This window comes from Psammomys obesus, unplaced genomic scaffold (assembly GCF_907164565.1).
Source record: "Psammomys obesus unplaced genomic scaffold, mPsaObe1.curated_primary_1811, whole genome shotgun sequence".
Classification (NCBI taxonomy): Eukaryota; Metazoa; Chordata; class Mammalia; order Rodentia; family Muridae; genus Psammomys; species Psammomys obesus.
This window is the reverse complement of record NW_026593286.1, coordinates 367084-387048: the sequence shown is the minus strand read 5'-3', so window position 1 is coordinate 387048 and position 19965 is coordinate 367084. Positions and strand designations below refer to the sequence as shown.

The 19965-nt window shown below is 39.9% G+C and overlaps 1 protein-coding gene across 1 annotated transcript in view; it reads left to right on the top strand.

Moving 5' to 3' along the window:
* The window catches only part of Farp2 (FERM, ARH/RhoGEF and pleckstrin domain protein 2), a 104540-nt gene that overhangs the window by 34953 nt on the left and 49622 nt on the right, over window positions 1–19965 (top strand). The window contains exons 3-4 of the mRNA XM_055616623.1: window positions 17631–17735; window positions 18512–18554. Coding sequence (XP_055472598.1) covers window positions 17631–17735; window positions 18512–18554 — 148 coding nt within the window. The remainder of the gene's footprint in view (window positions 1–17630; window positions 17736–18511; window positions 18555–19965) is intronic.

Sequence of the window (19965 nt, the reverse complement as noted above, 5' to 3'; positions counted from 1 at the left end):
GCCTAATACAGGGCTATTTGTAGGTGGGAGTTTGTTTACAGACACGTACTACACAACTGAAGAAAATGTCTCTCCAGTCTTGGATTTATTGTCAAATAAATCCTCAGGAATGGTTGGGACCGTCTTCCTTCCTTCATAGTATGTTGACAGACCCAGTCTTCTGGAGATCTTGTACAGATAGTTACATCTGCTGTGAGTACAACTAATATGTCATGCCTGTAAGGCAGCATTCCCCACTTCCTCTGCCCCTTACATTCTTTTCCATCCTTTTTTTTTTTTTCTTGAGTTTTCTTAAATCTTGGATAGGTGTTATAAATGTCCCACTTATGGATGGCATTCAGCAGCTATTTAACTCTTGTACTTTTATCAGTCATGAAACTCTACAGTTATTTCTGACCATTGCAAAAATGGTAACCATTTTGTCACCAATGCTGACAACAAGCACTATTCTGTGGACATTAGCATAGTTACTTAGAAGGCAATTTGATAAACACAGAATTCCTAGTTAACGAAACCACAGCAGTGACTTCTTCACTAGTTTCTGTGATGCCCCTAACCACTGGCTTTTGACTAGATTCAAAGTACTAAGTATGAGTTTCCTCCTGTGGAATGTGCAGCAAATCCAATTACAAAGTACTTTGTTACACCTGTAAGTTTGCCACTATTGCACTGCTGGGTTCTTCTTGCCTTGCCAGTTAATATGGTTGCACATAAAGCTGACAGCTGAGTAATACTGCTGCTGATGGTTCTCCTCAGTATCCCAAACAGCACCTTTCAGTGCAAGGAAGACTGGCCAGTCCAGTTCTAGCTTGATTTCTCCATGTTATGAGATCAAGACCTATAGTATCTTCAGTAGTAAGGTTTTACCAACTAGTTCTAGTAGGCAACCAAGAGCTGTGGCAATTTTGTGTATTGTTGGAGGGCCTTAGGAGTCTCCCTGACCATCAAATTATAGGGAATTAGCCCATTTCTGGCACTAGAATATTCGTGTAATAACCTGTCTTTTGTGAACAGCTTTATCTGCCCACACTGTTCAAACCATTTTTTAAATTTTGCTTTTTGATTAGCTTACCAACTAAAAGTATTCTTATGTTGTAGACCAAATATTTGTGTCCTCTAAAAATAATGTTGACAGGGTTATTGGAGATGGGGACTTGAGAGGTAATCAGAACACCAAACTGGAGCCTGCATCAACCCATTCTGTTCCTGTGTAAAAAGAGACACGAAGGAGAGTGCTTCCTCTCTCTCTGCCTTATGTGGGCTACAAGAAGACTTCAGCCTTTGAACCAGGAAGGAGTTCTCATTACACAGTATGTCTACTGCAACCTTAGTCTTAGATTTTCAGCCTCCAGAACCAAGAGGCAAATGTTAGATAAGTCATACGGCTTGCGATGTATTTGTGATAACAACCTGAGCTAAGCCATCTTTTAACTTAGTTTTTGAAAGATAATTAACCTAGCTTCCACATTTTTTTGTTTTGTTTTTGTTGCTGTTTTTGGTGGTGGTGGTTTTGTTTGTTTGGCTAGTTTGAATTCGTTTGATTTTTGAAGACAGGATTTCTCTGTGTAACAGCTCTGGCTGTCCTGAAACTAGCTTTGTAGACCAGTCTGGCTTCTGAACTCATAGAAAGCCACTTGCCTCTGGGATTAAAGATGTGTATCACCACCACCAGGCTTCCTGTCTTCCATTCTTATCCAAGGTTGCACAGCTAATATGCAGAAATATTAGATTTCTCACTCAAATAACCTTCTTTTGTGATTTTCTCCCTTTGATGTCTTGTCACACCCTGTACTGATTTTATTGTAGCAACTGCTTCAGTTATTTTTTGTGGATATCTGAGTATCTGTGTTTGTGAGTATCTGAGTACTTGCAGTGTTTCTCTTAAAAGCAAAGGATTTGTTCAAGGGTGGGCCTTTTTAAGGAGGTTCTTACATTGGAGTAAGCTGATTATAATTTGGCTCAAATTTAGAACATGCCGTTATGTTATAGAGGCCAGAATCTATGGCTTACATATGCTGTTTACTGCTCTTTCACTTCTGTATCACCACGCTATCATTGGCCATGTTTAGACTTTGCTTCCATGGTCTCCTGGCTTTATCTGGCAAACAAGGCTTGGGTTTCAAGCTCAAGGTTATGTGTTTTGCTGTCAGCACTTGTTATTCAAGGATTCTACTAAAATGGCACTTGGCTTCGGCCACCTATCCTGCAGGTATCCATACGCCTGGTTTTTATTGGCTACCAGCCATTGTTAGGGTTTGGATTTAGTTTTTTATTTTACTGAAAAGAATCTCTTGCCCTCTTTTCTTTACTTTATTCAAATACTGAGGTTATTTCCCATGTACATTTTGTCATTCGAGCACCTACAGTCTGATCATCACTATGTCTTATCATAATATCCATATTTAAAACCAACTGTGGAGATTTGAATGAGAATGGCCCCCATAAACTTATATATTTAAGTGTGTGCTCCCTAGTTGGTGGAGCTGTTTGGGCAGAATTAGGAGACAGGACCTTGGTGGAGGAGTGCATCACTGGAGGCCAGCTTTTGAGGATTCAGAAGACTCTAGCCATTCCAAGTCTCCCTCTCTCTGCCTAATGGTACACACATATATATGTGGGCAAAATACTCATACATACAAAATTAAAAATAAATATTAAAAAAGAATTTAAAATTTTAAAGTATATTTTCCTCTTTGTTGTGTCACATAACACTCTTTTCATTGAAGCTGATTTTTCTGCTCTTCAGGAAGTCATTGATAGTTTAGGAATTTGATAGGAGTATTTGGTTGCTCTTTCTGTATCTGTATGCTTTGAAATGGCTCCCCATGCTGCAGTGATTGGTAGAAATGAGCAGGGTCCCAGCAGGGTGAGGGGTCAGAGTACAGCAATAGGGAGGCTCTAGTTCCATGTACCATGTACTCATAAGTCAGGGCTCACTTCTACTAATGAAGAAATAAGAGAATTACATAATGTTTCCTTTAGAAAGTTTTCTGTGAGCCAAATTGCCTTTGTGTTTGCTTTTTCTCTGAGTAGAAATGCAAGAAATAAAGGGAGTCCTATGTTAATTATCCATATCCCAAACATCAATTTGTAGGTTGTTTCTCTGTTTTCCCACACGTAACATATGCTGTATGCAAATGTGTTGAGAAAACAAGGTTGTAATAAAACTAATAGGTATGTGCCTTCTTGATATGCCCTTGTTCTTGCTCAGTGGGGAGATTTTTAGCAGATTCTTTCACTAATGGGACACTAGCTCACTACTCTCTGTACTTCCGTTCATGCCACAGGCTCTGCAAGTCCAGTGTGTCTGTACTGGGAAGCTTATCTGAGGGTGTGTGTTGTAGGCCCATTGCTTCTCTCCTGAGAGCCACTGGCAGCAGGTATTCTTTGTGCTGATAAGCCTGGGAGAGCAGGTTGGTGCTGATGATTCTATTAAGCTGCTCTCGAATACTGTAAACCCTCCTGGTTATGCAGACTTTCTGCTCCTGTTATGTTGCTATAGTTGTGCCAGCACCTTGACTTGGAGCTTGCAGGAGTGCCACAGGGATTTGTTTTTTTCTTCCTCACATTTGGGACCGTCTTTCCAAGTTAAAAATGTTAAGGCTGTCCAGTTCAAGGGTATTTTCTAGAGTCTGTCCACTTATTTAGTTGTGGTCTAATCAGGAGAAACACACCCTACTACACTAGGACCTTAAACTGGGATATGTTATAGAAATAACCATTAACTAGCTATAACAGATTAACTGAAAGGCTGGGAGGAGGGGCCAGTGCTAAGGAATAGAGGAACAGGAGTTGTACTGAGCAGCCCCCCTTAGAGCTGTGGGAAATAAATTCAATGAAGTAACAAACTTATAAATCCTCTTTCCCCAAAGCTGAGGTTCAGACCACTAGGTAGGTGATGGTGCAGTTTAGTTTACTGCTATCAGTGAACCAAGCTGGCAGGCCAAGGATGGACTGCCAGTGAAGTTCATAGGATAGTGGAAGTCACTGGCCACCATGCACACAGTGGCAAGAAGAACATAGGAGAGAAACTTTTTCATATTCTCAGTGCCCTACCCCAACACCACAAAGTATAGAACAAGGATCTAGGGTTGAAAGAAATATATTGTCTCACTGGTGTTAACAGGTTTCATTTGAAATCTCCAGTTACCTTGTTTCCTTGAGTGCTTTACGATAACCATTGTCTAAACATCTAAACTACTGGATCTGCTGACAGGCAAACTTGTGTACCATGTACCATGACAGAGAGTAATTTGTCTCTGTGGATCCCTTTGACTTTGTTGTCTGTCTTTGTGGTTGTTTTTGTCAGATTGGGTCTCCTAATTTAACCAGGCTGTCCTGAAGCATAAGAATCCTGTCCTGTCTCCTGGGTGCTGAGATTATAGGTATGCTTCAGCACCTCTGTCTTCAGTTGTTCTCTTTTCTTTTAAGAATGTAGAGTGCATGGAGTCAGCCCATTCCCTCAGTGATGCAGATGCTTTCACCAGAGTCAGCACCTATCTGCATTGTCCAGAGATATATGAGGACCTAAGACTTGAAATTTCAAGCTATGAACTTAAGGTGGCTGTCCACAATCCTGGTGACCTTTCAGTGAATCTAGAATGAATAACGTTACGTTGCCTGTCAGCGCTCTAGATTGTTTTGTGTCATATAACATAAAAGGCAGTTTGAGGATGTCCTAAATCTGAGACAAGAAACAAGTACTAAGTAATGAAGCTAATAGTACAGATACAGATTTTTGTCACAGGAGCAACTTGGCTTGAACTGTAAATGGGTCCATGAGGCAAACAGTCAAGAGGACAAAATCAAGCTGTTTGCAGAAGAATTTTCCCACAGATCTGAGACAAAGGATAAAGAGGTACTTTGTTGGCTGAGCTTTTGTGACCATTTCTATCTCGACAGAATCTTTAATGGCACTGTTGTAGATGTTGATTTTGAACAATATACTTTATGTCTAAGCTTGGAGAAGGGACTTACTTGAATGCCATGGCCACCTAAAATGATGAAACACTGAACAAAATGTTGTGCTTTTTACCCTGTAGTTCTCATGTTGTATTCTAATCTGGGTGGCTGTGTTGTCAAATGGGATGCCATTGTGACAACAGGTTTCTCTTCCGTCTGAGTGTCTGTGGATGAGTGTCTGTTGGTAGGTGGACAGCCTTCTCATGATTTCTCATGGAGAGTCTTGTTGCACCTGATCATTGCTTTGGGGACAGGCGGTTACTCTGTAACTAACACTGAATTTACTAGTTTTTAGGAATAGAAAGTAAGTTTTCAATGTAGACTATGTGAGGGTAAAATAGGGGCTGGAGAGATGGCTCAGTGGATGTGAAAGTGCTTGCCAGACAAGTCAAACAACCCAAGTTCATATCCCCAGAACCCATGTCAAAGCCCTAACAGTGGATCTTGCCTGCAACCCCAGCACTCAACAGTGAGTTGTTAGACAGAGTCAGGAGAATCCCCTGGACCAATGAGCTTTGGAGTACAAACCACAGCAGCATAACAGCAAGAGAGACCCTGCCTCAAGTAAGGTGCAGCAAGAGCTGATTCCCAAGGCTTTTTCTCTGACTTCTATGGGTGCATCATGGCTCATGTGAACTATTGCGTGCATTCGCTTATGGTCACACATGTCATGTGCGCACAGAATGGACAGATGTGTATAACACTAAGAACAGAGCTTGTTATGACAGTTAATAAGCTGTACTTCATGTCATGAGGTACCTGTAAAAATTAAGGGGAGTGAGACTATAAAAACTTATTTGGAAAGTAATATTGAAAAATATTCAGAAGATTTTGTATCTTTAAAATGTATTATAGCAGACTAGAGAAATGGCTTGTTGGTTCAGAAGACCAGAGTTTGTATCCCAGCACCCACATAGTGGATCACAGTCGTGCATAACTCCACCTCCAGGGGATCTGAGATTCTCTTTAAACTTCCATGGCACCGGGTAGACACATGTTGCATATATGTGCATAAAATAAAAAGTCTAAAAACTACATATATATATAATAAAACATTTTTAAATTAAAATAAAACACATGATAAAGATAATTTTTGTATGTTTTATATTTTTTTCCCTAATGCTGGAGATGTAATCCAGGGCCTTGCACATAGTAGGCAAGCATTCTACCACCAAGACATAGACATATCTCCAGCACCTATTGTGCATACATATAGGCAGGAGAAAGAAATTATTAAATGCCATTTTGAGTAGGTGCATCCATCATGTAATCAAGGGATCTCAATCCCTTCTGTTATCTTATCCTCTCAGCAGAACCTCATTGAAAAGACAGTTACATACTTGAGGACCTGTCCCATGTAGATTATCCCAGGAAGGGTGCATCCTCAGTGTGTCTGTGCTGGTAGGTGTTTCCTGGTGATGCCCCATGCTGTTGTCTGTGTGAAGTTGGTGTACACTGGTTTTAGACTTGGAGAATCTGTCGCCAGCATGGTGCAGAGCCTATTTCCTGTTATTTCAGTAAGTGTCCATAAAACCCTTTCAGGCTGTCTCGTTAGGGTTTTTATGGCAGTGGTAAAAGGCCATGACTAAAAGTAACTTGGGGAAGAAAGAGTTTATTTCTCTTACACATCCACATCATAGTCCGTCATCGAAGGAAGCCAGGGCAGGAACTCAAGGTAGGAACCTGGAAGCAGAAAGTGAAGCAGAGACAATGGAAGAATACCACTTCCTGGCTTGCTCCCCATGGCTTCGTCAGCTTTTCTTTAACAGCTCAGGATCACCTCTCCAGGAGTGGCACTGTGCATAATAGGATGAGCCCACCTATATCAATCATTAATGATTAATCAAGAAAATGTCCCAGGGCTTACCCACAGACCTTCCCAAATGACTCTAGCTTGTGCCAAGTTGACAACAAACAAACAAACAAACAAACAAACTAATCAGCAGCAGGATAAGAAAAGCATTTAATCTTCAAATCAAGAAAACCAAGGCCTAAAATGACCACCCGGTAGGCACCAGGAATCTAGCCTCAAAGCCTGTCTCATTGAGTGTATAGTGAAACTTGCCTTTGCTGGTAAACACAGGGACCAGACAATGCCTGGGGAACACCCTGTGATCAGAGGTCTGTCAGCTCTTAGGAAGGACAGTTGCTGGTACAGTTTGGAGATGACTGGCAGCATACCCATGAGTCAGAGGAACAGAGAGAGGTTCTGCTTCGTTTGTTTCTCATTGTCATTATCATATGTTCTGGTTCAGATGCCAGAGCCTGCCAGCAACAACAGCTCCCAACATTCAGATACAGAGTATCTTTCAAAAAGGCCCTTTTTTTGAAGGCTTGGTCCCCAGCTGATGGCAATACAGAGAGGTAATTATGAGAGTGCCTACTTTCTCAATGTTCTAATCATTGATTAGTTCATAACTGTTTCTGTTATTTGGAAATGGAACCTAGTTGTAGCAAGTTGGATGACTAGGAGCTGTTTTTGAAGGTCGTATCTTGTCCCTGCTCTTTCCTTCCTCATTTTCTGTCTCCCGTGAACCACTTTGGTCCACCATATGCTCTCTGCCTTACCATGTACAGGCCCAGAAACAACCGTGGCAAATGACCACTTCTGGAACTTCTGAATATCTGAGCCCAGAGCAAATCATGTACTTTTTCCTCTAACACTATTTTTTTTGGAAAGACGTCCATTTTCTGTATGCAGAGAGCAGCCTTAGTCTTTTTACTGTGCCAGCAAGTCTAGGCTGAATGTTCAGGTTTTGTCAAGCAGACCGCTGCTGACTGGTTGATGTTTAAAGTTGGTATCAGAAGTATTTTATAGCAAATACTGTTTTTTTTTTCTTTTTTTAAAAAATTTATTTACTTATTTACTATTTATACATATTCTGCCTGCACCAGATCTCATTACAGATGTTTATGAGCCACCATGTGGTTGCTGGGAATTGAACTTGGCACCTTTGGAAGAACAGCCAGTGCTCTTAACCTCTGAGCCAACTCTCCAGCCCTGAAAATACTGTTTTGTCATGATTTTGTACATGTAAAGTACTTCTAAGAAGTGAAAATTTTAAGATAATAATATAGATACTTGCATTTTTTGGGCAGTACCACTCTGGGCCCTACTAGAGGTCGATGTGTGCTCCTAGTAGCATCCCACGAGCATGCTTGCTTCCAGCTTCTCCAACACGGTGTACTGTCAGACTCCAAGTTTTGCCAGTTGTATAGACCAGGGGCAGAGAGCAATGATAAATGTCAATTTCATTTACATATCTCTAATTCTGAGCTCATTAATCCTCTTTAAGCTCTCTGTCGTTGGTGGTGGTCATTGCCATTGTCTTCCTCCTCCTCCTCCTCCTCCTCCTTCTCCTCCTCCTCCTCCTCCTCCTCCTCCTCCTCCTCCTCCTCCTTCTCCTCCTCCTCCTCCTCTTCCTCCTCTACCTCCTCTACCTCCTCTACTCCATCTCCTTTTTTTAAAACTTTTCTTTCTTTTCCTTCCCTTTTCTTTTCTAGGTACAAAGGCTCAAACCCAGGGCCTTGTACATGCTAGAAAAGCACTCTCTGATTATACCCTAGTTGGCTACCATTGTATCTTCTTTGTAAAATGTCTGCTTGGGGCCTCTATCCTTTTCTCTGTGCTGTTGTTTGGTTTGGGGTTTCTTGTTCTAGATTTGTATGAATTGCTTATATATTTTGAACAATAACTTCTTGTTACATATGTTGTTTGCATCTATTTTCTCACACTCAACATACTGATTTTTCTTTTTGTTCGTAATTTCCTCTGCTATGCAGAGGTTTTCCATATGTGTAGTCCCACTTGTCTGTTTTTGCTTTTGGAATGATAGCCAAATAAATCAAGCCCAGTGTTAAATAGCCTTTTCTCTGTGTTTATTTTGAGGAGGTTTTTGTTGTTTTGTTTTATGTTTGTGGGGAGGGAGCACCTATGAGGCAGGATCTCACTGTGAAACCTTGGCTGTCCTGCAACTCACTCTGAACCATGCTGGCCTTGAAATTGTGGTGATCATCTTGCCTCTGCTTCCTGTATACCAGCTTAAAAGAGTACTGGGTTAGGGTACACCCTCCTGGGCCTTGATTCTACAAATTTTATGGTTTTAAGTCAAATATGTTAAAGTCTTTGATCAATTTTGAATTGACTTTTATATACGATGTTAGGTAAGGGTCCAGTTTTCTTTCTTCAGCGTGTGGTTATCCAGTTTTTCCAGTAACGTTTCTTAAAGAGTTTATTCTTATTATGTCTCCTTGAAAAAGGTTAGTTGACTTAATTGGTTGTTTTTATTCTGGGCTTTCTATACTTCATTGGTTTTGTTTATAGCTTAATACTGGTATCATATTGCTTTGATTGATGTGACTTTGTAACACCATTTGAAATCAGGAAGTATGCAACTTTGTTTTATTTTTATTTTCAAGATTTTTTGCATAATATGAGACTTTTTATGGTTAGACACAAACTTTGGAATTTTTTCTATTTATGTGAAAAGATCCATTAGGAATTAAGTTGAATCTGTAAGGCCCAGTTACATGCTGACTACAAGAAACATGCCATTTAGATTCAGAGATGCTTACTGGCCAAAATGTTATATGCCATGAAAATGTTAACTAGAAGAAAGAAAGAGGACATGCTTGCTGGACAAAGCCAACTGTCTGTAGAAACAAAGAAAGTCATGAAAATGATACTGGAGGGTCAATCACCCTGATAGTGTAAGTAAATATAGTGTAGCCAACATGAGAGCACCCGCCTCTAAAGCAAAACTGATAGCATGTAAAAGAGGAAGTGGGGAACAGGGCTACATGCAGTTGGAGACCTCTACCCTGTCTCTAATAACAGGCAGAAAACCAATCGAGAAGCAGCAGGCATGAACAGTGTTCTAGATTCAGTAAACTTATTCCAAGGTAGCTCACTTTTGTTTTTGAAAATGTAGTTGTTTCTTCCAGTCTGTTGATTGCTCAGTTTGAGAAGTATAGATGGGGGTGGGGTGGTGGGTGGTAGGGCATTCTTTCAGGTCAAAAATCACTGTCAAGCCTTCTCAGAGAGGCCCATCATCACATCAGTGAGTTCTTCCTATGTGGTGGTAAAAGATAATGTCAGGTTTGTTCTTCTGTTATCTATACATTGTATTTATAGCCAGTCAGAGATGGATGGATAATGATGTGAGGGCTAGAGGGTGGAGAGGATGGCACTGAAATGCTGTCTTCTGGAGAGAACATTGCTTCAGGATCTCATATCCAGCCTTTTTCAGACAGTGACGACGCTGAAAAGCCAGAGCTCATACTGTGTACATATGCAGTCAGCACTAACTAGTCTCAGTAGGTTTCAGAGATAAAAAGAAATGGGCCATAAAGGGAGGATGATAAATTGGGAGGCCTTCATTTCTTGGGAGGAAGGTTTGTACTTGTGCCACAGCTCACACGTAGAGGTCAGAGGATAGCTTCCTCAGTGGGTTCTCTCCTTCCAAACTCAGGTTGTCAGGCTTGGTGGCAAGAGCCTTTTGCCTATTGGGCCATCTCTCCAGCACAATTGTATTTGAATCTCTGGGGTTTTTTGTTTGTTTGTTTGTTTGTTTGTTTTAGGTTTTTTTGTTCTGTTTTGTTTTTTGTTTGTTTGCTTAAGACAGGGCCTCTCTGTGTAGTCCTGGCTATCCTGGAACTCAGTTTATAGACCAGCCTGTCTTCTGGCTCAGAGATCCTCCTGCCTCTGCCTCTCAAATGCTAGGATTAAAGGTGTATATCACCCCTGGATATAATAGGACTTTCTCAGACCCGGCAGTGGTACAAATAACAATACAGAGACTGTAGTTTGGACATATTCCCAGCTACCATCTAAACTTGACCCAACTATTCTGCCTACAGCTTACCATATGGATACCTCTTTGAGCCTCTCTATGTCTGCTCTTGAATCTCCTGTGTTTGCCTTTTCCCAGTGTCCTCTCTCTCTCAGATGTTCTGCCCTCCACTTTCTGCTTCAGCTATTGGCTGTCAGGTCTTTATTACAAGAAATCAGTGCCTGACCTTTAAATATCTGAGCAGGTGCGGAAACACAAATATTTACAGACCTAAAGCTGGTGATGGGCCATAGAAATGATAATACCAAAATCCTGTAGCCAACAAAATTCACTGGCTATGCAGAGACATCCATGTCTCAGCCAGTCTCTTGAGATTGTCCCACGTAAAGAGATCAGCAATCATGTCATCTGTTTTGTTCTTCTGGGTCTCTGCCTTCATGTCTGCAGCCAAGATTTTCAGGAGGTCTCTAGCTGTCAAATCTAATCTTTATTAACTTTGAAGGAATTCATGTGGAATCCTGTGGAAACAAAAGCATATCCTCTTTCCCAGTGCAACACATTTCCTGACTTCCATTCTGAGGTTAACACATCCTTATAGTACTTGGCTGATTTAATTCAGCAATTCTTTCTAAAATCCAGTGTTTCTTTAGCAGCTGTGCTACCTGTCTCATTGACATTTAAAAATGTTAAAGTTAATAAAGCATTATGTAGTCTGTGTCTTGGAGATCCCATATCCTTCTTCTGTTTTCTGAGCATGTCTTTTAAAGTACAGTTAGATCTTTTCACAGTTACTTGACCTGTGTGATTGTAAGGTATACTGTATCATGCTTTATAGTATTTAAAGAATTGTTGCATTTTACTGGATACATATGCTGAAACATTATCAATTTTAATCTTGAGAGGTATCACTAAGATAGCTATCACTTCTAATAAATGTGTAATTACAGAATCAGCCTTTTCAGAACTCAAAGCAGAAGCCCATTGAAATCCTGAATAGGTATCAATCATATGTTGTATCTACTTTAATTTTGCAAACTCTGCAAAGTGAAACACATCTATCTGCCAAATTTCTTTTCTTTGGGTGCCTTTAGGGTTACTTCCAGCTGGTAATGGAGCTTGATTATACAAAGAACAAGTAGGACAATTTTTTAAATAATTTCCTTGGCTTATTGTCAGGTTATAGAAAAATTTTTCTTTAAACTTCTACTATTTACAGGATGGCTTTTATGAAAATTTGAAGCTTCTAGTACATTTTCTATTAACAGTTTATCTGTCTCCTCATTTCCTAGTGCCAATGGTCCTGAAAAACCTATATGAGGTTGAATATGGATTATATATACTGGATGATCTCTGTTTTGAATTACATGTTATAGTTGTATAAAAACAAAGTTAATTCTGAATCATCTGGAGTAAGCTCAGCAGTTCCTATATGCAAAACAACCCTTTCTGCGTATTGAGAGTCAGTAACTATATTAAGAGAGTCTGCAAAATCTAATAGAACCATGAGCATAGCATGTAGTTCTGATTTTGGAACTGAAATATACAGGCTTTGAATTACTTTACTTGTGTTTCCTGACTTACAACCTGCCACTACTGATTTATTGGCCTCCTTATAAAAGGTAGGAGCTTTAGAAATTGATGTTCCATTGAATGGCAGAGAAACACTTAAAAAGAAATGCTCAGCATCCTTAGTCATCAGGGAAATGCAAATCAGAACGACCCTGAGATTTCACCTTACACCCATCAGAATGGCTAAGATCAAAAACTCCAGTGACAACACATGCTGGAGAGGATGTGGAAAAAGAGGAATCCTACTCCATTGCTGCTGTGAATGTAAGCTTGTACAACCTCTTTGGAAATCAATCTGGCGCTTTCTCAGACAATTAGGAATAGTGCTACCTCAAGATCCAGCTACACCACTCCTAGGCATTATCCAAAAGATGCTCAAGTATAAAACAAGGGCATTTGCTCAACCATGTTCATAGCAGCTTTAATCATAATAGTCAAAAGCTGGAAACAACCCAGATGTCCCTCAGTTGATACAGAAATTGTGGTACATTTACACAATGGAATACTACTCAGCAATTAAAAACAAGGAAATCATGAAATTTGCAGGCAAATGGTGGGATCTAAAAATTATCATCCTGAGTGAGGAAACCCAGAAGCAGAAAGACCCACCTGGTATATACTTACTTATAAGTGGATATTAGACATATAATATAGGATAATCATACTAAAATCTGTACACCTAAGGAAGCTAATCAAGAAGGAGGACCCTGGTAAGATGCTCAATCTTCATTCAGAAAGGCAAATGAGATGGACATCAGAAGAGGGAGAAAACAGGGAACAGGACAGGAGCCTACCACAGAGGGCCTCTGAAAGACTCTACCCAGCAGGGTATCAAAACAGATGCTGAGACTCATAGCCAAGCTTTTTTCAGAGTGAGAGGAATCTTATGAAAGAAGGAGGAGATAGAAAGACCTGGAAGGAACAGGAACTCCACAAGAAGAGCAACAAACAGAACCAAAAAATCTGGGCACAGGGTTCTTTTCTGAGACTGATACACCACACAAGGACCATGCATGGAGATAACTTAGAACCCCTGCACAGAAGTAGCCCATGGCAGCTCAGTGTCCAAGAGGGTTCCCCAATAATAGGAACAGGGACCTTCTCTGACATGAACTCATGAGCTGGCTCTTTGATCACCTCCACCTGAAGGGGGAGCAGCCTTACCAGTCCACAGACAAAGAAGACAAAGAAGCCAGTCCTGATAAGCCAGACCTGATAAGCTAGGGTCAGATGGAAGGGGAGAAGGACCTACCCTATCATTGGACTGGGCAGGGGCATAGGAGAAGAAGAGAGAGGAAGGGTGGGATTGGGAGAGGATGGGAGAGGAGCTACAGCTGGGATACAAAGTGAAAAACTAATTAAAAATAAAATAAAAAATAAATTAGAAAGACAAAATAATGTGATTTTCTCTCAAATAATGTTCCAAATAATATAATTAAAAATATAGTTTATGTCCATGAAAAAGAGAGAGACAGACAGAGAGAGAGAGAGAGAGAGAGAGAGAGAGAGAGAGAGAGAAATTGCTGTTCCAAGCCCGGTGCGATGGCATACATCTGTAATTTCAGCACTCAGAGAGGCAGAGGCAGAGGCAGGCAGATCCCTGTGAGTTCAAAGCCAGCCTGGTCTACAAAGCAAGTCCAGGAAATCCAGGGCTACAGAGAAAAACCTACACTCTGAGGAAGGAAGGAAGGAAGGAAGGAAGGAAGGAAGGAAGGAAGGAAGGAAGGGAGGGAGGGAGGGAGGGAGGGAGGGAGGGAGGGAGGGAGGGAGGGAGGGAGGAAGGGAAGAAGGGAGGGGGAAGGGAAGGGAGGGGAAGGGGAAGAAGGGGAAAGGAAGGGAGGGGGAGGGAAGGAAAAGGGAAGGAGATCAGTGTTCCTCTCACTATACTAAGAAGAATCCAATTCTTTTTATAAGCTGAAGTTGCTTGCTTTGGGGGTATTGGTTGTTAATTTCTTTAAAAAAAAAATCACTGCAAGTTTTTTGCCAATTCTCATTGATTACCAATAAATAATGAGGTAATTCCAGTATTAGTATAAGCACTATAATCTCTGTGTCTCTTCCTGCTAATTGATGAACTCTTATTATTCCTTTCACAATTCAGGAAATTTTTCTATATTTTTAAGTTTTTACTCTGTTTATGTGCTAAAAATATCCATTATATGATATTGTGATCTTTTTGCATAAGAATTCCTGTGAGAGAATGAGTAGAAGGTAAAGTAACTAAAATACAGTAAATGTTGGGATCCAAGCAGTGCACCCGTGTGCATCCTGTCCTCTCTTTTCTACCAGAGCCGATTCTCTCTCAGCTTCAGCTGATGATTTTCTTGGACTATTTAAGTCCAAATCACCTTGTAGGATTTGAAATAAATCACATAGCTCATAGTTAATCAAATTGTGGGTCATACTCAATTAATATGGTGAGTTATTCCTGCTATTAGGGAAAAACAAAAAACATTTTCCATGAAGGGACCTTTAATATTGAGTTTTTCCTGCTATATAGAAAAAAAAAATAAAAAACTTTCAAACAAAAATCAAGGAAAGAAATAAGAAAATTCTAAGTTTTGGGCAAGTTGTGTTATCTCTTGCTGCCGCAACAGAGCCTGTCGTTCTCTGGATTCAGATGTTGCCTCTCTACATTGGCAGGGGACTTAGTAGAAAGAGATGACAGGCATCTGGTACCCAGAGAACTCAGTTCTAGCTGCCATCAATTCCTTTTTCTCTATAGGGAAGAGGCTTTTTCCTTCCTCTGTTTCTACTGCTTGTAGTTAACATTCCATCTCTCAGTTCTCTTTTGATTTAAGTCTGCTTTATTCTGATTTTTCTCAGAGAAGGCACAGAAAACTCTGATTGTTACTGAAAATATTGTAATTATTTCTATTTTGACAGTCAAAGCAAAACTATAGAGGATCCAAATGCCCATTTCTACAGTGTTTGCCTTCTTTTTCTTTCTTTCTGGTTTTTTTTTTTTTTTTTTCTGATTATTTTTGTTTTTTTGGGGGGGTTGGTTTGGTTTTTTGTTGTTGTTTGTTTTTTGTTTGTTTGTTTGTTTGTTTGTTTGTTTGTTTGTTTTGAGACAGGATTTCTCTGTGTAGCCTTGGCTGTACTGGACTCCCTTTTGTAGACCAGGCTGGCCTTGAACTCACAGCCATCTACCTGCCCCTTCCTCCCCAAGTGCTGGGATTAAAGACATGTGCCACTGTGCTCAGCTGTATTTTCCATTGTTTTAAATCTTACTAACTCTCTTCTTCTATTCGATACTTCATTTTATTATTTAGACATAATATTTCTTTCTATACCTGTCTATATTCAGTTTCTTTTCTTTCTTCAGTGGCTATGTACATATACAGAGTATTTCTACTTATGTCTCTTTCTCCTTCCTATGGAGATTTCATGTATTATTGCAACTTAATATTCTTTCTATGCCTGTCTATATTCAGTTTCTTTCCTTTCTTCAGTGTCTATGCACATACACAAAACATTTTTATTTATTTCTTTTTCTCCTTCCTTCAGAGACTTCATTTACTATTTAAACTTAATATTTCTATAACTGTCTATCCTCAGTTTTTTTTTTTTCCTTTTTTTCGGTGTCTGTGCATTTATACAAAACAATTCTATCCATTTCTCTTTTACTGCTCTCAAACTTTTAATATTTGTTTCTGTACCTAAGTTTCTCTAAACTGTCTTCTGGGAGCTGCCCACTTCCCAAATATATTATATTACATTATCTTCTCAGTTTCTGCTTTCTGTATGCTGCTGCTTGTCTTCTCTGCCTCAGCCACCCCACAGCCATATTTACCTTTAATTTTCCACTTACCTAATCTTTATCCTTTGGACTTTATTCCATAGAATATAAAGAGTTCTGTGCCCTCTTTTTGTTATGAGTGTGTTCTTACTTACTTGGGTTTCATGCTTGCTTGCTTGCTTGCGCCAAGCTGTCTAGAGCCCAGACTTACCTAGGAGCTCACCTTGTATGCCAGGCTAGCCTCCCTAAGTGCTAAGATTACGGTCATGAGCCACCACACCTTGCTACTATTTCTCATTTGTCCAATCCTCTACTGCAGCTATGTTCTTGTGTAATTAGCTTTTGCAATGTATAAGAATGTCTATGGAAAGTTCTAGAAGCTGTTTGTTAGGAGAGACAAATGCATATTAAACATTGACAATTATTTTCAGATTTCCTCCTCAGGGAGGAGGAATTTATATGAATTTATAATATTTGAGATGAGTTTTGTTTTTGGGTTGTTTGTTTTTGTTTTTGAGACAACAATCTTACTGCATAACCCTGGCTTGTTTGGATCTTACTATGTAAAATAGGCTGGCCTCCAACTCATAGAAGTCTGGCTGCCTCTTGTCTTCTGAGTGCTTGGATTAAAGGTGTGTAGATCATGCTCCCGACACCCCTACTTATTTTTAATAGGAGCAGCAAGGTAGCCTTGAGTCTGATGACCTAAGTTCAATCCCAGGAACCCACAGAAGCCATGAATAGATCAAAGGAGAACATCAGCTCCACAAAGTTGTCCCCTGACATCCACATGCAGCAGCTCCATGGCACATGTAACAGTTCTCCCCCTCAAAAAAAAATACATATATATAAATTACAGTCTCCTCAGCATTAAGGGGAAGTGCCTCACAAAGACATTTCTTCTGGTCCTCTACGATAAATGAACTCTGCTTTAATTTATCCTAGGACTAATTTATTAGCCACTAAGCTCCATTTGTTCTTTCTCAGCTTGTGCTTGGGTAGAGAGACAAATTAAACTAATTAAGTATGACTCTAGGTCATTTGTTCAGCATCTTGTCTATTCAAAAGTTTTTCAGGCAGGCGGTGGTGGCACACATCTTTAATCCCAGCATCAGGGAGGCAGAGGCAGGCAGATCTCTGAGTCTGAGGTCAGCCTGGTCTACAGAGTGAGTCTAGGACAGCCAGGGCTACACAGCATGTAGACATACTGTCAAATAGTAAATAGACTTTGGAACCCTGCTTTTTATTGGTATATTATATTGATAAATTATTTGAGAAAATGTTAACTGAAACTAGAAATGGTTGTTGTCTAAAATTACAAAGGAAGATGACTGGACACACTAAGAATACAAGATTTTTTGTTTGTATACTTATTCTCTTACCATTCTCTTATTCTCTTACTTACTCTATTTATTTGCTATGTGATAGTTTATGAATCTTATACAAATGAAGGCAAAATGAAGCAAGAAAACTTTACACGAAACATATAACTTTATGCCAATGTTTGTAAACCTTTGTTTTTCTCAATCTAATCAGTGAGCTTTTTCTCACCTGTCTCCTTGCAGCCTAAGTGTGATGGACAGGTCTTACTGACGCAAGTGTGGAAGCATTTAAACCTGATTGAATATGACTACTTTGGTCTGGAGTTTAAGAACGTCCAATCCTACTGGGTATGTGCTTTTGATTAGCTTTTGGTAACTGGATCTGATTGTGTAATAATGTTCTGATTGAGTAATAATGTTGTCCACAGTATACAAAAAGCCTTCTAGGTCATACTATAATGATGACACCTTATTCTTAGCAAAACTATGCTATTAAAGTACCTGATTTCACCTATGGGCAGCATGCCTACCTTTAAGCCTTAAGTGCATGTCCTTCTTAATCCCATTCTACCCATTAGGACTTGTGCCAAGGAAATGTCCAGAACTGCCATGGGATGCATCTTGTTAGATCTAAATTGTGTTGCAAGTTGATTTCGAGCGAAGTGGACTGATTTTGCATCTTCTTTTAAGAAACTGTAAAAAAAAAAATTATGGATTTTATTATTTATAGATGTGACAGTTTTAAAAAGTAAAAACCACCCCGGCCATTTAGATCAGAAAGTGTACTGTTGCTCTGCTCTGCAGCGCAGTGGGTTTACCAGAGTCTGTCTGCTCTGGAGGCACAGCAGACATCTTCCACTCAGCAGCATCACCCATTCGTTGTTCACTGGTTCTGTATGAGACCGTAGAATTACCCAGACTAATGCTATAGCATTACAGCAAGTCGGTGCTGCTCCTGCTTCTCGAAGCTGAGCTTCCCATACAGCTTATTAAGATATGAGTAATGTTTAAGAGGACAGTAGGGCAAAATCTCTCTTAATTAGCTGTTTGTATGCTATAGCATACTTACTAAATGAAGAAATTACTTAATAGTTTTATTCTCTTCTCTTAAAAACTCTCTTTAGATTTGGCTTGAACCTATGAAACCCATCATTAGGCAAGTACGAAGTAAGTACCTTATTTAACTTTTAAGAACCTAACTCATTTAAGGTGCTTTGTTCTGGAATGGTAAATTTTATGTGTGTTCACAGTCATTGTGACTGCTCTGTTTAGGTGGTAATGGTGGTCACAGTGGGTAAACATGAAGCCACTTTGCTGGTTGGTTTTAAACTATAATAAACATGCATGAGGATACTAGATTTAATTCAGATAATCCTAAATAATTAGCCTGAAATGTGAAAGTCAAAGGATTTATTGCTTGGTATCTTAATTTTGGGTCAATATGTTAGGGATTGAAAAGTTTCTAGGTTATGAGAAGACATCGCAATGTGTTTTGTTTTTGGAGACAGGGTCTCTCTGTATAGCCTTGGTGGATGCTGGGAATTGAATTGAACCCTGGTCCTTTGGAAGAGCAGCCTGTGCTCTTGACCGCTAAGCCATCTCTCCAGCCCCTACCATTGCCTCTTTTAAGAAAAATTTTGGAGGTCTAGGGAAATAGCTCTTGCAGGACCCAGGTTTGGTTTCTAGTGCCTACATGGCAGTTTATAACTGCCTGCAATGCCAGTTCCAGGAGACCTGACAGCATTTTTTGGCCTCCAAGGCACCAGGCAGGCATGTTGGACACATAAATACATGCAGGCAAGAACTTCTACACTTAGCAAAACAAATTTTTGGTTTGGGCATTTTTATGTCTCCTTGGTTTGGGCTTTGGGTACATGGAGAGAGGGTAGGTTCTTTCCACATTTTCCAGGCTGCCCTGCGCTCATGGTCCTCCCACATCAGCCTCCCAAGTGACGGGACTGCGGGCATGTACCATCATGCACAGCATTGACAGCACCTTTTTAGTAATCACATAAGGAAAAAGGATAGATGGAAGTGACTGTTGTCACCTGCTCCTCCTCCTCTAAAAACTATGCAGTATGGTGTTACAGTTCATTGGCATAGACATCAGATCTTCGGTGTTCAAGCAGGAGTCAGCTTGTTCTAATTCAGTTAGTAAGTGTTGATGACATTTTCCTCTCTGTAATGAATATATATAACATACATACATAAAGTGCGTTTTTATTACTACAGTATAATGGCATAAGCATCTTAATGTAATTTATTCTAAAATATAAACAGGAATATATATATTTTTTATGTATTTACTTGTTTTCAAGACAAAGTCCCCCTTTGTAGCTCTGACTGATCTTGAACTCATGATGCTCCTTCTTTAGCTTCCTAAGTACTGGGATGCCCCATCACTCCTGGCCTAAATTTGTTGTTGTCATCACTTTTGTTCTTAGGGACAGAGTCTTACTCTGTAGCCTAGGCCAACCTCAGACTTAATGTGTAGCCAAGGATTGCTCCAAATGCACAGTAATAGTACAGCTACACACACACACACACACACACACACACACACACACACACACACACA